Raw genomic sequence first — 15033 nt, 5'->3', positions numbered from 1 at the left:
TCCTTAACTTTATTAACACAGTATTTATCTGATCTGACTGGCTGAGGGTGGTCCTTGACTTAACACAGCACTTATCTGATCTGACTGGCTGAGGGTGGTCCTTAACTTAACACAGCACTTATCTGATCTGACTGGCTGAGGGTGGTCCTTAAATTGATTGTTATATCAGTATATTGAGCATATTAATACAAATTTGCTGTCATAATAAGCAGTAAGTGCTGTATCACTTTGATTCTATATCCAGATTTGATTTGGAGAATCTTTTGGTGAAGGGTTTGTTAATTTACTGTTATGGGTAAGGTTTGGTCAGGTGTAGCTCTGACCCTTGTGATTGAAATGTGCCCATTTTTATTACAGCAGGAGATTCCTATGGAGAAAGTCATCAGTATAACTCGTGAAAAGACTGCCCTGATCATCCCAAATGCCATTGGTCTGCAGACAGCTCAGGAAAAGGTATATTCACAAGTTCGGAAGTTCTCACAAATTGCCTAAGGCTATAAAACTGCTGTAAAGGTATCATAAGTTGACTAGAAATCTCAAAATTAACTCAGAAGTACCTAGGGTTAGGATTGAAATTAATTAACTTAAGAGAATTCATCAATAATGTACTCACAAATTGTCAATTCACTAACAGGACTTGAGCAAACTCTTCATTGTTTGAGTTATTGTTTAGATTTTGCCTATTTACTAATTGGCCTTGGACCATGCTTACTAATTGACCTTGGACTACTCACTAATTGACCATGGACTTCTCACTTATTGACCTTGAGATACTCACAAATTGACCTTAGACTACTCACAAATTGACCTTAGACTGCTCACTGATTGACCTTGGACTTTTCACTAATTGACCTTGGACTTTTCACTAATTTACCTTGGACTACTCACTCATTGGCCTTAGACTACTCACTTAATGACCTTGGACTTCTCTCAGATTGACCTTGGACTACTCACAAATTGACCTTTGACTACTCACTTATTGACCTTGGACTACTCACAAATTGACCTTGGACTACTCATTAATTTGCCAGGGGCTATAAATTCTCACAAATTGACCTTGAGCTACATAAAGACTGACCTTGGAATTCTCACCAATAGGGCTTCAATACAAATTTCCATGGACATCCCTCTAAATCTTGAAACCCTGTGTCATATATTTGTCATGGAAATCAGGATATTGGGAATGAGTTGTGACATGTAAATACCATATGTTAGGGAAGTAGGTGTGTTAAATTATTATCAAGAAATGAAAACATCACATTCTTCTTGTTTTATTGCACCTGAGGGATTCTGCAATTTGTAGAAAATACTTCCAATGAATTTCACTCATGTATCCAGGAGCTGAAATGTGTATTCAACCTTTTTTTTTTTGCATTCATTATGCCTCCAAAATGACACATGACCTGTTACTGGTCCAAATTCAGATAAGGGTTGATTCTGACTAAATGTAGCATTAAATGTTTGGGTTGATTTTGACTAAATGTAGCATTAAATGTTTGGGTTGATTTTGACCAAATTTAGCATTAAATGTTTGGGTTGATTTTTGGACCAAATTCAGCATTAAATGAAGGTATAATATAAGATGGCATAGCATTCAAACACTTAGATTCTACTAGGATGATAGTCTAGGGACTTCCATATAGACATTAGATTTTACTAGGATGATAGTCTAGGGACTTCCATATAGACATTAGATTTTACTAGGATGATAGTCTAGGGACTTCCATATAGACATTAGATTTTACTAGGATGATAGTCTAGGGACTTCCATATAGACATTAGATTTTACTAGGATGATAGTCTAGGGACTTCCATATAGACATTAGATTTTACTAGGATGATAGTCTAGGGACTTCCATATAGACATTAGATTTTACTAGGATGATAGTCTAGGGACTTCCATATAGACATTAGATTTTACTAGGATGATAGTCTAGGGACTTCCATATAGACATTAGATTTTACTAGGATGATAGTCTAGGGACTTCCATATAGACATTAGATTTTACTAGGATGATAGTCTAGGGACTTCCATATAGACATTAGATTTTACTAGGATGATAGTCTAGGGACTTCCATATAGACATTAGATTTTACTAGGATGATAGTCTAGGGACTTCCATATAGACATTAGATTTTACTAGGATGATAGTCTAGGGACTTCCATATAGACATTAGATTTTACTAGGATGATAGTCTAGGGACTTCCATATAGACATTAGATTTTACTAGGATGATAGTCTAGGGACTTCCATATAGACATTAGATTTTACTAGGATGATAGTCTAGGGACTTCCATATAGACATTAGATTTTACTAGGATGATAGTCTAGGGACTTCCATATAGACATTAGATTTTACTAGGATGATAGTCTAGGGACTTCCATATAGACATTAGATTTTACTAGGATGATAGTCTAGGGACTTCCATATAGACATTAGATTTTACTAGGATGATAGTCTAGGGACTTCCATATAGACATTAGATTTTACTAGGATGATAGTCTAGGGACTTCCATATAGACATTAGATTTTACTAGGATGATAGTCTAGGGACTTCCATATAGACATTAGATTTTACTAGGATGATAGTCTAGGGACTTCCATATAGACATTAGATTTTACTAGGATGATAGTCTAGGGACTTCCATATAGACATTAGATTTTACTAGGATGATAGTCTAGGGACTTCCATATAGACATTAGATTTTACTAGGATGATAGTCTAGGGACTTCCATATAGACATTAGATTTTACTAGGATGATAGTCTAGGGACTTCCATATAGACATTAGATTTTACTAGGATGATAGTCTAGGGACTTCCATATAGACATTAGATTTTACTAGGATGATAGTCTAGGGACTTCCATATAGACATTAGATTTTACTAGGATGATAATGGAGGGACTTCCATATAGACATTAGATTTTACTAGGATGATAATGGAGGGACTTCCATAAAAAAACATTAGATTTTACTAGGATGATAGTCTAGGGACTTCCATATAGACAATAGATTCTACTAGGATGATAGTCTAGGGACTTCCATATAGACATTAGATTTTACTAGGATGATAATGGAGGGACTTCCATATAGACATTAGATTTTACTAGGATGATAGTCTAGGGACTTCCATATAGACATTAGATTTTACTAGGATGATAGTCTAGGGACTTCCATATAGACATTAGATTTTACTAGGATGATAGTCTAGGGACTTCCATATAGACATTAGATTTTACTAGGATGATAGTCTAGGGACTTCCATATAGACATTAGATTTTACTAGGATGATAGTCTAGGGACTTCCATATAGACATTAGATTTTACTAGGATGATAGTCTAGGGACTTCCATATAGACATTAGATTTTACTAGGATGATAGTCTAGGGACTTCCATATAGACATTAGATTTTACTAGGATGATAGTCTAGGGACTTCCATATAGACATTAGATTTTACTAGGATGATAGTCTAGGGACTTCCATATAGACATTAGATTTTACTAGGATGATAGTCTAGGGACTTCCATATAGACATTAGATTTTACTAGGATGATAGTCTAGGGACTTCCATATAGACATTAGATTTTACTAGGATGATAGTCTAGGGACTTCCATATAGACATTAGATTTTACTAGGATGATAGTCTAGGGACTTCCATATAGACATTAGATTTTACTAGGATGATAGTCTAGGGACTTCCATATAGACATTAGATTTTACTAGGATGATAGTCTAGGGACTTCCATATAGACATTAGATTTTACTAGGATGATAATGCTAGGGACTTCCATATAGACATTAGATTTTACTAGGATGATAGTCTAGGGACTTCCATATAGACATTAGATTTTACTAGGATGATAGTCTAGGGACTTCCATATAGACATTAGATTTTACTAGGATGATAGTCTAGGGACTTCCATATAGACATTAGATTTTACTAGGATGATAATGGAGGGACTTCCATATAGACATTAGATTTTACTAGGATGATAGTCTAGGGACTTCCATATAGACATTAGATTTTACTAGGATGATAATGGAGGGACTTCCATATAGACATTAGATTTTACTAGGATGATAGTCTAGGGACTTCCATATAGACATTAGATTTTACTAGGATGATAGTCTAGGGACTTCCATATAGACATTAGATTTTACTAGGATGATAGTCTAGGGACTTCCATATAGACATTAGATTTTACTAGGATGATAGTCTAGGGACTTCCATATAGACATTAGATTTTACTAGGATGATAGTCTAGGGACTTCCATATAGACATTAGATTTTACTAGGATGATAGTCTAGGGACTTCCATATAGACATTAGATTTTACTAGGATGATAGTCTAGGGACTTCCATATAGACATTAGATTTTACTAGGATGATAGTCTAGGGACTTCCATATAGACATTAGATTTTACTAGGATGATAGTCTAGGGACTTCCATATAGACATTAGATTTTACTAGGATGATAGTCTAGGGACTTCCATATAGACATTAGATTTTACTAGGATGATAGTCTAGGGACTTCCATATAGACATTAGATTTTACTAGGATGATAGTCTAGGGACTTCCATATAGACATTAGATTTTACTAGGATGATAGTCTAGGGACTTCCATATAGACATTAGATTTTACTAGGATGATAGTCTAGGGACTTCCATATAGACATTAGATTTTACTAGGATGATAGTCTAGGGACTTCCATATAGACATTAGATTTTACTAGGATGATAGTCTAGGGACTTCCATATAGACATTAGATTTTACTAGGATGATAATGGAGGGACTTCCATATAGACATTAGATTTTACTAGGATGATAGTCTAGGGACTTCCATATAGACATTAGATTTTACTAGGATGATAGTCTAGGGACTTCCATATAGACATTAGATTTTACTAGGATGATAGTCTAGGGACTTCCATATAGACATTAGATTTTACTAGGATGATAGTCTAGGGACTTCCATATAGACATTAGATTTTACTAGGATGATAGTCTAGGGACTTCCATATAGACATTAGATTTTACTAGGATGATAGTCTAGGGACTTCCATATAGACATTAGATTTTACTAGGATGATAGTCTAGGGACTTCCATATAGACATTAGATTTTACTAGGATGATAGTCTAGGGACTTCCATATAGACATTAGATTTTACTAGGATGATAGTCTAGGGACTTCCATATAGACATTAGATTTTACTAGGATGATAGTCTAGGGACTTCCATATAGACATTAGATTTTACTAGGATGATAGTCTAGGGACTTCCATATAGACATTAGATTTTACTAGGATGATAGTCTAGGGACTTCCATATAGACATTAGATTTTACTAGGATGATAGTCTAGGGACTTCCATATAGACATTAGATTTTACTAGGATGATAGTCTAGGGACTTCCATATAGACATTAGATTTTACTAGGATGATAGTCTAGGGACTTCCATATAGACATTAGATTTTACTAGGATGATAGTCTAGGGACTTCCATATAGACATTAGATTCTACTAGGATGATAGTCTAGGGACTTCCATATAGACATTAGATTTTACTAGGATGATAGTCTAGGGACTTCCATATAGACATTAGATTTTACTAGGATGATAGTCTAGGGACTTCCATATAGACATTAGATTTTACTAGGATGATAGTCTAGGGACTTCCATATAGACATTAGATTTTACTAGGATGATAATGGAGGGACTTCCATATAGACATTAGATTTTACTAGGATGATAGTGAGGGACTTCCATATAGACATTAGATTTTACTAGGATGATAGTCTAGGGACTTCCATATAGACATTAGATTTTACTAGGATGATAGTCTAGGGACTTCCATATAGACATTAGATTCTACTAGGATGATAGTCTAGGGACTTCCATATAGACATTAGATTTTACTAGGATGATAGTCTAGGGACTTCCATATAGACATTAGATTTTACTAGGATGATAGTCTAGGGACTTCCATATAGACATTAGATTTTACTAGGATGATAGTCTAGGGACTTCCATATAGACATTAGATTTTACTAGGATGATAGTCTAGGGACTTCCATATAGACATTAGATTCTACTAGGATGATAGTCTAGGGACTTCCATATAGACATTAGATTTTACTAGGATGATAGTCGAGGGACTTCCATATAGACATTAGATTCTACTAGGATGATAGTCTAGGGACTTCCATATAGACATTAGATTTTACTAGGATGATAGTCTAGGGACTTCCATATAGACATTAGATTTTACTAGGATGATAGTCTAGGGACTTCCATATAGACATTAGATTTTACTAGGATGATAGTCTAGGGACTTCCATATAGACATTAGATTTTACTAGGATGATAGTCTAGGGACTTCCATATAGACATTAGATTTTACTAGGATGATAATGGAGGGACTTCCATATAGACATTAGATTTTACTAGGATGATAGTGGAGGGACTTCCATATAGACATTAGATTTTACTAGGATGATAATGGAGGGACTTCCATATAGACATTAGATTTTACTAGGATGATAGTGGAGGGACTTCCATATAGACATCTGTAATAGCTATAACACCTGGGGTTAAAACTTTCAGAAGTAATCACAGTTTGAGAGATATTTTAATCAGTCAGAATTGACTGTTGAGATATTTTTTCAGCTGTTTCTCCAGACATCATTGTACTTGGTAAATGACTTGGACTTCTCATCAGAGTTGATGTATTATTGTCATGTGCTCTTTGGCACTTCAACAAAAGTGGCACGTCTGATTCATTCATTGCCATATATAGGCAAAGATGTATCAAATATTGATACGATGATCATGCAGCCAGAAAAAGGATGGTCTTTTCTAGGGGAAATGTGCTCACTGGTGTCTACATGTACACCTGCAATATTAATGCTCTGCTGGTTTTTCACACGTGCAAATTCTCACAAGACGATATACTGGACAAAAGTAAATCAATTAATTATTTGTTGATTGTGTTCACTGGTGGCCTGTTAAAAGCTATTGAACAGTCTGAGTTTCTGACAATATAGGCTATCGATCAATGTGGTTTGGAGCTACATGTGTATATAGATCCTTGGTCAATTCAACATTGTATAAATTAAAGGTGTGAACCTTGGATACATCTGGATAGAAAACATTTAATTTTGTATAAATGACGAATACAAATCATAGGGGTAGTGTCAATAGGTGGGAGAAATCACTTTCAAAATTGACCACCTGTTCTAGTATTCTCTGATATTGATCAAGACTTTTTCAGCTTTGTCACCTTCTGCCAGATCAAGTGATCAAAGGTTGAATAATGCTCTTTAAGTAGGTGATATGATTTGGTTGTAATGATGCTCTTTAAGTAGGTAATGATATTTGGTTGGATTGGTACGCTGCTTGCCAGCATGAGACATATTTACAAGTATTATCATGGCCCCTATAGCTACCAATCGTAATTGTAATTGTAATTTGGGGTCAGTAAGAAATCTGAGATGGTCATCAGGTTGTTACGACCGATATTCAGGGTTATTTTTGGTATGCCACGGTGGTTTAAGAAAGCGGAAACCAAAACTATCACACATCATGCAATGATAAAAAAATGATCCAATGATATATAAATCAATTATGAAACTAACAGATAATTGAGTTAAGCCAAGTGATTCTCAGTAGAAATGGACTTTGGATCTAATGTAAGATACTCTGGTGTTCTGTAATACATTTTGGTGTCCAATAAGGGTCTGCAATGTCTGATGCCCTCCGGGTTTCCAGCAAGACATTCAAGTGTCCAATAGAGGTTTGCTTTGTCTTAACGACCTCTGGTGTCAAGCAAGACATTCTGGTGTCATATAAGGGCCTGGCTAAAAGTGAGGGCCTCTGGTGTCCAATTAGGGCCTGGCTAAAAGTGAGGGCCTCTGGTGTCCAATTAGGGCCTGGCTAAAAGTGAGGGCCTCTGGTGTCAAATAGGGGCCTGGCTAAAAGTGAGGGCCACTGGTGTCCAATAAGGGTCAGTCTAAAGGTGAGGGCCTCTGGTGTCCAATACTTAGGGTCTGTCTAAAGGTGAGGGCCTCTGGTGTCCAATAAGGGTCTGTCTAAAGGTGAGGGCCTCTGGTGTCCAATAAGGGTCAGTCTAAAGGTGAGAGCCTCTGGTATCCAATAAGGGTCAGTCTAAAGGTGAGGGCCTCTGGTATCCAATAAGACATTCCGGTGTCCAATTAGGGTCTGTATAAAAGCGAGGGCCTTTGGTGTCCAATAAGGGCCTGTCTAAAAGTGAGGGCCTCTGGTGACAATTAGGGTCTATCTGAAAGTGAGGGCCTCTGGTGTCCAGTAAGACATTCAGGTGTCCAATAAGGGTCTGTCTAAAGGTGAGAGCCTCTGCATATCCAATAAGGGTCTTTCTAAAGGTGAGGGCCTCTGCGTATCCAATAAGGGTCTGTCTAAAGATGAGTGCCTCTGGTGTCTCAATACTTAGGGTCTGTCTAAGAGTGAGGGCCTCTGGTGTCCAGCAAGACATTCTGGTGTTCAATAAGGGTTTGCTGTGTCTAATGACCACCGGTGTCCAGCAAAACTGGTGTCCAATAGAAGTCTGTTTTGTCTGATTAGTAAGGGCCTTTCAGTAAGACTTTCTGGTATGTTCAATAAGGGTTTGCTGTGTTTAAGGACTTTTTGTGTCCAGTAAGACATTCTGGTGTCCAGTAAGAGTCTGTATAAAAGTGAGGACCTCTGGTGACAATAAGGGTCTGTCTAAAAGTGAGGGCCTCTGGTGTCCAGTAAGGGTCTGTCTGAAAGTGAGGGCCTCTGGTGTCCAGTAAAGACCATTGCTGTTTGTTTTAGTGATCATTTCTATATGTTCCAGTATGTGTTTGTTTTAGTGCTCATTTCTATATGTTCCAGTATGTGTTTGGCTCCTTCATCTCTAGAGACAACACCTACAAGTTTCTGTATGGCCTCTGGAAAAAGACGCAGCAACAGGTGAGAAAAGTCTTCACTAAACAGCCAGACTCCCCCTCCCCTTGTCGCTTCTCAAAAGGAAGAGCAATAAATTTAAATCTGTTCAAAATATAGTGAACAAAAATGAACGTTGATGCACCTCAACACACAGAGGAAACGGTCAACACATAAAGAACACTGTTCATTTTGTCTCTTTTATTGAACAATAACATATTCAAATTGATTCTCCTAGCAAATTGTATGTCAATGGACATTGTCACTCACAGAAGAAAAAGCATCTCCTGTTTTACTACAATCACAGAAGATGAACACTCTACATATTCTATTGAAAATTGTATAAACATAGATCTACACTAGTTGTTAAATTCTGACAAAAAATGAATTATTTTCAACATTTTGTTTCAGAATGACATGCTGGTACATATTCGAAATGATTCAAATACCTCAAATGAAGTAAGTACATTCTGATATCCTCACAGCTCTTGGATTAAATTTGTATGTTTTATGTTTAGGGCAATTTAAAAGAATACAAAAAAGGGTAAACTGCTGTAGAATTCTCAAATACCTAAACCACAGACATGTCAATTGATAAGCTTTTTGGTCTCTTCCTAAACAACTTGAACATTAGCAAACTTGTTCAAATAAATTAACTTTTATTATATATATGACAGAGGTACAATGTGTTGAAATTTGTGATGTGCAGCTTGTACAGATCAAGAGCTATCAGTGGACATTATTTCACATAAATGACCAATTAAGGCTCTTGAAAATTGCCTGTGACTTAGTAGGGGCAAATTAAGGGAGCAAGTTGCTTAATTCAATTATATTATCAATATTCAAATGCTGTTTTTAGGTAACCTGAGACAAAGTGACAAAGTCTCAGTTGACCTATATATTGTGATCGCCTTTTGTCCAGCGTCCTGCGTTTTCCGTCGTCCATCGTAAACAATTTACATTTTTGACTTCTTATCAGAAACCCCTGAACCAATTTTAATGAAATGTTTCAGAAACCCATTGCTCAAGGTCAACCAAAATTGTCAAGTATATGGTTCCCAATCCACAGGGGACTGATCAGGGGTGGGGCCAAAAAGTTTCAAATTGACTGAAATTTCAAAAATCTCTTTTTCAGGCGTCAGATAAGGTATATCAAATACTCTTCATAGATGGAAGGGTCTTAAGGTGCTTTACTAAAATTCTGAATTTCATGACCCTGGGGTCTCACATTTGCCCCTTGGGAGGGGGTAAACTTTACTGTAGTGAAATCTCATTTTTGACTATCATTTGTTTGATTTCTATTGAAATCCATTCTTATATGGTTAACATTATCAACATTGGAAGGCAGTTTAGTGGTATGCAAATGTTGGCCTGGCTAATCCCCAGGGGCTGATGGGTGGGGTGAAAAAGTGTCAAATTGACAGAAATATTTCGACCGTTAAGGCCCATAAGGCCTCTTGTCAAATGAACTATACTAGTGTTTGTCCTGTAACTAGCAGGCAAAAAAAGGGCTATTAAAATGGGTGTCATTTCAGCATATGAGATTCTATAACTTACAGTATCATCTGCATATAGACCTTCATTTGTTCAGATTTTAAAATTCATTATTTGGTAAAAATATTGAAAGATATTTTTCTCTGGTCCGACTGAAGCTTGTTACCACATAATCGATACCTTGAAAGTCACCAGCAGACAGAAAGAAAATTATGTAACTTTAAGTGATTTTTCCCCAGACACAATCAATGTGCACCATTTTCACCTGTCTGAGTGAACAAAAGTCTGGAGTTATTACCCTGTCAATCACTGCTGTTCCATAATGTGCAACGTTTCAGGTTAAAATAGAAAAACAAATTGCCCTGAAAAGACTCTTTGCCATATTGATGCTAAATTACAGCAGTTTCCTCAAAAGATAAGCATAAAAGAAATAATAAACTGTGTGATGTTGTACTCGTATTTCATCAGCAAGATCAATACAGTTCAGACAGCATTTCAGAAACTTAAATCTAATTTTTCGTTGAAAAAGTCCATTAGCATTAGTCAATTGATAGTTGAAGAGAATTAATTTCAAGAATAAGCTGATAAATGAGTCAATGATTTGCTGTTATTTCTTTCAATTAAATGCATGTTTTGTGAATAGATTTAGCTCCACATAAAAGTCAAGCAATTACACCCAGAAAACTGATAGAAATGAATTGATGTTGTGTCCCAAGTTTCATCAATATTCCTTAATGTAAAAGTTTCCATTGGAAATCATTACAAAATTTAACAAAAGTTTCCATTTAATAATTTGATTTTCTCCTAAAACCAATAACGCTTTCCTTTGGAAAATTGTAAGTTAGAGGATTTCCTATAGTGAAGGAATGTTGATGACAGCTGGGACTGCATACTTCATTAAGCTTGTTGCCTTTCTTTGTTTTTAATTTAATTATTTTTCCCCACAGATATCCTTCACACTGTCTCTTGATCAAACTGTACCAGATGACCCAGATAGAAAGTATGAGTTAAAGACTAGTAAATCATTTACGCTGCCTGATACAGACTATCATATTAACAATAATGTCATCAGTGTTCCCGTTGAGTCGGTTCAAAACAAGCTGGACTCGTGCGAGTCCGACTCGAGTGTGTGTCCTGAATGTGGAGTCGTTGACAACAGTGATGTCAGCTGTAACAAGGATGTTCCCAAAGAGACCGATAACACAACACAGTGCACTGCATTTGTTCATTCTGAGGTCAGAGGTCAGAAGGAAGAGGTTATTGAAGGTTCAAAATTCAGCATTCCCTATTTTTTCCAATGTAAGTACCAAAAAGAGGGCCATTGCAAGCTTGCATTGTTCATGTGAGTCCACTTGATTGTTATACATGATGCTGACCAGGAAAACAAGGGTTATCTCCCTTTAGTTATTAGTACTGATTTCCCTATTAACTGTCTTTCATACAACCATCATATACAAACTGTGTGTATGAACAACATGAGAACTGGTATGGTCAGTATATAAGGTTTGGTTTCAATAACACCCACAGATGAAAACAAAGGTAGAGAATGAAAGAACACACAAGAAAATTGGGTGGTTGGATGGTAGAGTTGTAACACACTAATGCTTTATAACTAGGTAGCTGGGGTTAGATTCTTTGCATGCTTCCATCCTGGCCAAGTGTGATTAATATAAATTGATATAACTTGTTTCACAATTGTGTGGATAAAGATTACATTAAAAGCAAGAAATCAAAAGAAAACCTGAAGACACATTAGTTCAATAGCCCTAATCTGAAGACACACTAGTTCAATATTCCTAACCTGAAGACACATAAGTTCAATATCCCTAACCTGAAGACACATAAGTTCAATATCCCTAACCTGAAGACACACTAGTTCAATATTCCTAACCTGAAGACACACTAGTTCAATATCCCTAACCTGAAGACACATAAGTTCAATATCCCTAACCTGAAGACACACTAGTTCAATATCCCTAACCTGAAGACACATTAGTTCAATATTCCTAACCTGAAGACACATTAGTTCAATATCCCTAACCTGAAGACACATTAGTTCAATATCCCTAACCTGAAGACACATTAGTTCAATATCCCTAACCTGAAGACACACTAGTTCAATATCCCTAACCTGAAGACACATTAGTTCAATATTCCTAATCTGAAGACACACTAGTTCAATATTCCTAACCTGAAGACACATTAGTTCAATATCCCTAACCTGAAGACACATAAGTTCAATATTCCTAATCTGAAGACACATTAGTTCAATATTCCTAATCTGAAGACACATTAGTTCAATATCCCTAACAGGAAGACACATCAGTTCAATATCCCTAACCTGAAGACACATTAGTTAAATATTCCTAATCTGAAGACACACTAGTTCAATATTCCTAACCTGAAGACACATTAGTTCAATATTCCTAATCTGAAGACACATTAGTTCAATATTCCTAACCTGAAGACACACTAGTTCAATATTCCTAACCTGAAGACACATTAGTACAATATCCCTAACAGGAAGACACATCAGTTCAATATCCCTAACCTGAAGACACAATATCCCTAACCTGAAGACACATTAGTTAAATATTCCTAATCTGAAGACACACTAGTTCAATATTCCTAACCTGAAGACATATTAGAACATCCTGCTGCAGTTTTAAAAAGTTGCCTCCTACAATCAACATGCAGTACATGGGATACATCAGAACTTAAACCATGAAACAAGTCACCAGAGAAACCACCTCTGATCCGGTGACACATTCAAATATATTTCTTCCTTTTGTTTCAGGTTTTGATTGTCGTAAAATGTATGCAGCATTTTCACAGCTGGCTGTGAAATTTCAAAAGTAAGTATATTTTGATATATTTGTAAATGAATAATGGTAATTAATATTTTATGCAACCTCATAGGAGAACCTGTTATGGATGGCATATTGCTTGTGATGAGCCAGATTTTTACATGGTGTGTTAGGGTACATATGGTACAGATTGTAATAAGGAAAGAGTTTTTGTGAATCAGAGTGAAACATATTTGGATTGTGTGGGAAAAATTATCCATCAAATGTCTTTATCTCATTCCAGGGTTCCCCGCACTAACCTGCTGCTGGCTATATGTTCAGTGATGTAAGTATCCTGTGATCGCCATTGAAATGCAGTAAAACATTCACATGTATATACACACATATTATAATGCTTGATTTTTTAAATATTACTTTACAATTTCTGGACATAAAGAATTAATTTATACATTACTGAGTAATTTAGTATGTTTAAGACAATTACTAATTCAATATAACCAGGGGATAGACTCCTCATTACTGAGTAATTTAGTATGTTTAAGACAATTACTAATTCAATATACCCAGGGGATAGACTCCTCATTACTGAGTAATTTAGTATGTTTAAGACAATTACTAATTCAATCTAACCAGGGAATAGACTCCTCATTGCTGAGTAATTTAGTATGTTTCAGACAATTACTAATTCAATATACCCAGGGGATAGACTCCTCATCCATAGTAAATGTATCAAAATTGTTGTAAGCAATTACCGGTACCTGGTAGTTTGGAACACAGCCAAGGGGTTAACTGCAGGGACACTGGAAAACATAATACCAATTTTGCTTCGTTCTGAAGTATCTTGCCAACCTTCCATATTGTCATATCTGCAATTTGCACTCTACATTTAGTAAATTATCAGTAAAACTTTTATTGTCTGTGTTTTAAGCTCACCTGTAGAGGAGAGGGGAAGCTAATGTTGTCATCCTGGCACGAGTGTCGGCGTTGGTTTCTAAATGTTAAGTTTTTGGTGCATGTGATGAAAGGCATTAGTAAACTCCTTTATATTTGTACTAGGGTTCTAAAATTTGGTTTCAGGGTTGTGTGGGGGTTTACTATTACTTCCTGGAGTCAGAAGGATTAGTTTTTGGGAAGAAAGTCTTGTTTCTTTAAACATTTTATCTGACATTAAGTTTTTGGTGCAAATATCATTTTTATTGAGTTACTAATATTTTAGTTTTTTGATGGTTTCTGTGTGGACTAACTGTTATATCCCAGAGTCGGAACATTTTTCATAATAATGATAATTTCAATGCTTACTATAATGCAAAACCTAATCTAATCTAAGTTTATTTTACCTTTAAAGATTGTAATATTTTTTTATTAAGATATCAATATATTACAATACAGATTCCTGTTGGTTAACTCACCCCCTAATGCTAGTGTGAGGTATATATTGATATACCATGTGAGGCGAGCGTTGTACTGATGGTGGTACTCTTGTTAAATAATTTTAAAATATTCTATAGTCAGAATGTGGTCTACAAATGTTGAACATTTTACCATGCACAAACTCCACCATAGAAATTCCAAGAAGTTGACAAGTACATGTATACTTATCTACATTTCCAGGGTACTATTTCTGTTGCTATCGGCAGTGGGTCTGACCTACAAAATCCTCCTTCTCCAGGCCAAATTTGAAGCCAAAGACATCTGGTCTCCAGTCTCTCAAACATCATGGAGGTAACTAAGCCTTGTTACATTTTCATTGTCTTGTTTTGTAAGATTCTGAAATTAATTGT

The 15033-nt window shown here is 35.9% G+C and overlaps 1 protein-coding gene across 1 annotated transcript in view; it reads left to right on the top strand.

Annotated features, from left to right (window-relative positions):
- The window catches only part of LOC117334939 (protein Aster-B-like), a 74970-nt gene that overhangs the window by 52975 nt on the left and 6962 nt on the right, over positions 1-15033 (top strand). Inside the window, exons 6-12 of the mRNA XM_033894798.1 lie at positions 358-453; positions 8901-8978; positions 9363-9410; positions 11393-11744; positions 13243-13300; positions 13536-13577; positions 14864-14974. Coding sequence (XP_033750689.1) covers positions 358-453; positions 8901-8978; positions 9363-9410; positions 11393-11744; positions 13243-13300; positions 13536-13577; positions 14864-14974 — 785 coding nt within the window. The remainder of the gene's footprint in view (positions 1-357; positions 454-8900; positions 8979-9362; positions 9411-11392; positions 11745-13242; positions 13301-13535; positions 13578-14863; positions 14975-15033) is intronic.

Source organism: Pecten maximus, chromosome 9 (genome assembly GCF_902652985.1).
Source record: "Pecten maximus chromosome 9, xPecMax1.1, whole genome shotgun sequence".
Classification (NCBI taxonomy): Eukaryota; Metazoa; Mollusca; class Bivalvia; order Pectinida; family Pectinidae; genus Pecten; species Pecten maximus.
This window is presented reverse-complemented; position numbering and strand designations above follow the sequence as displayed.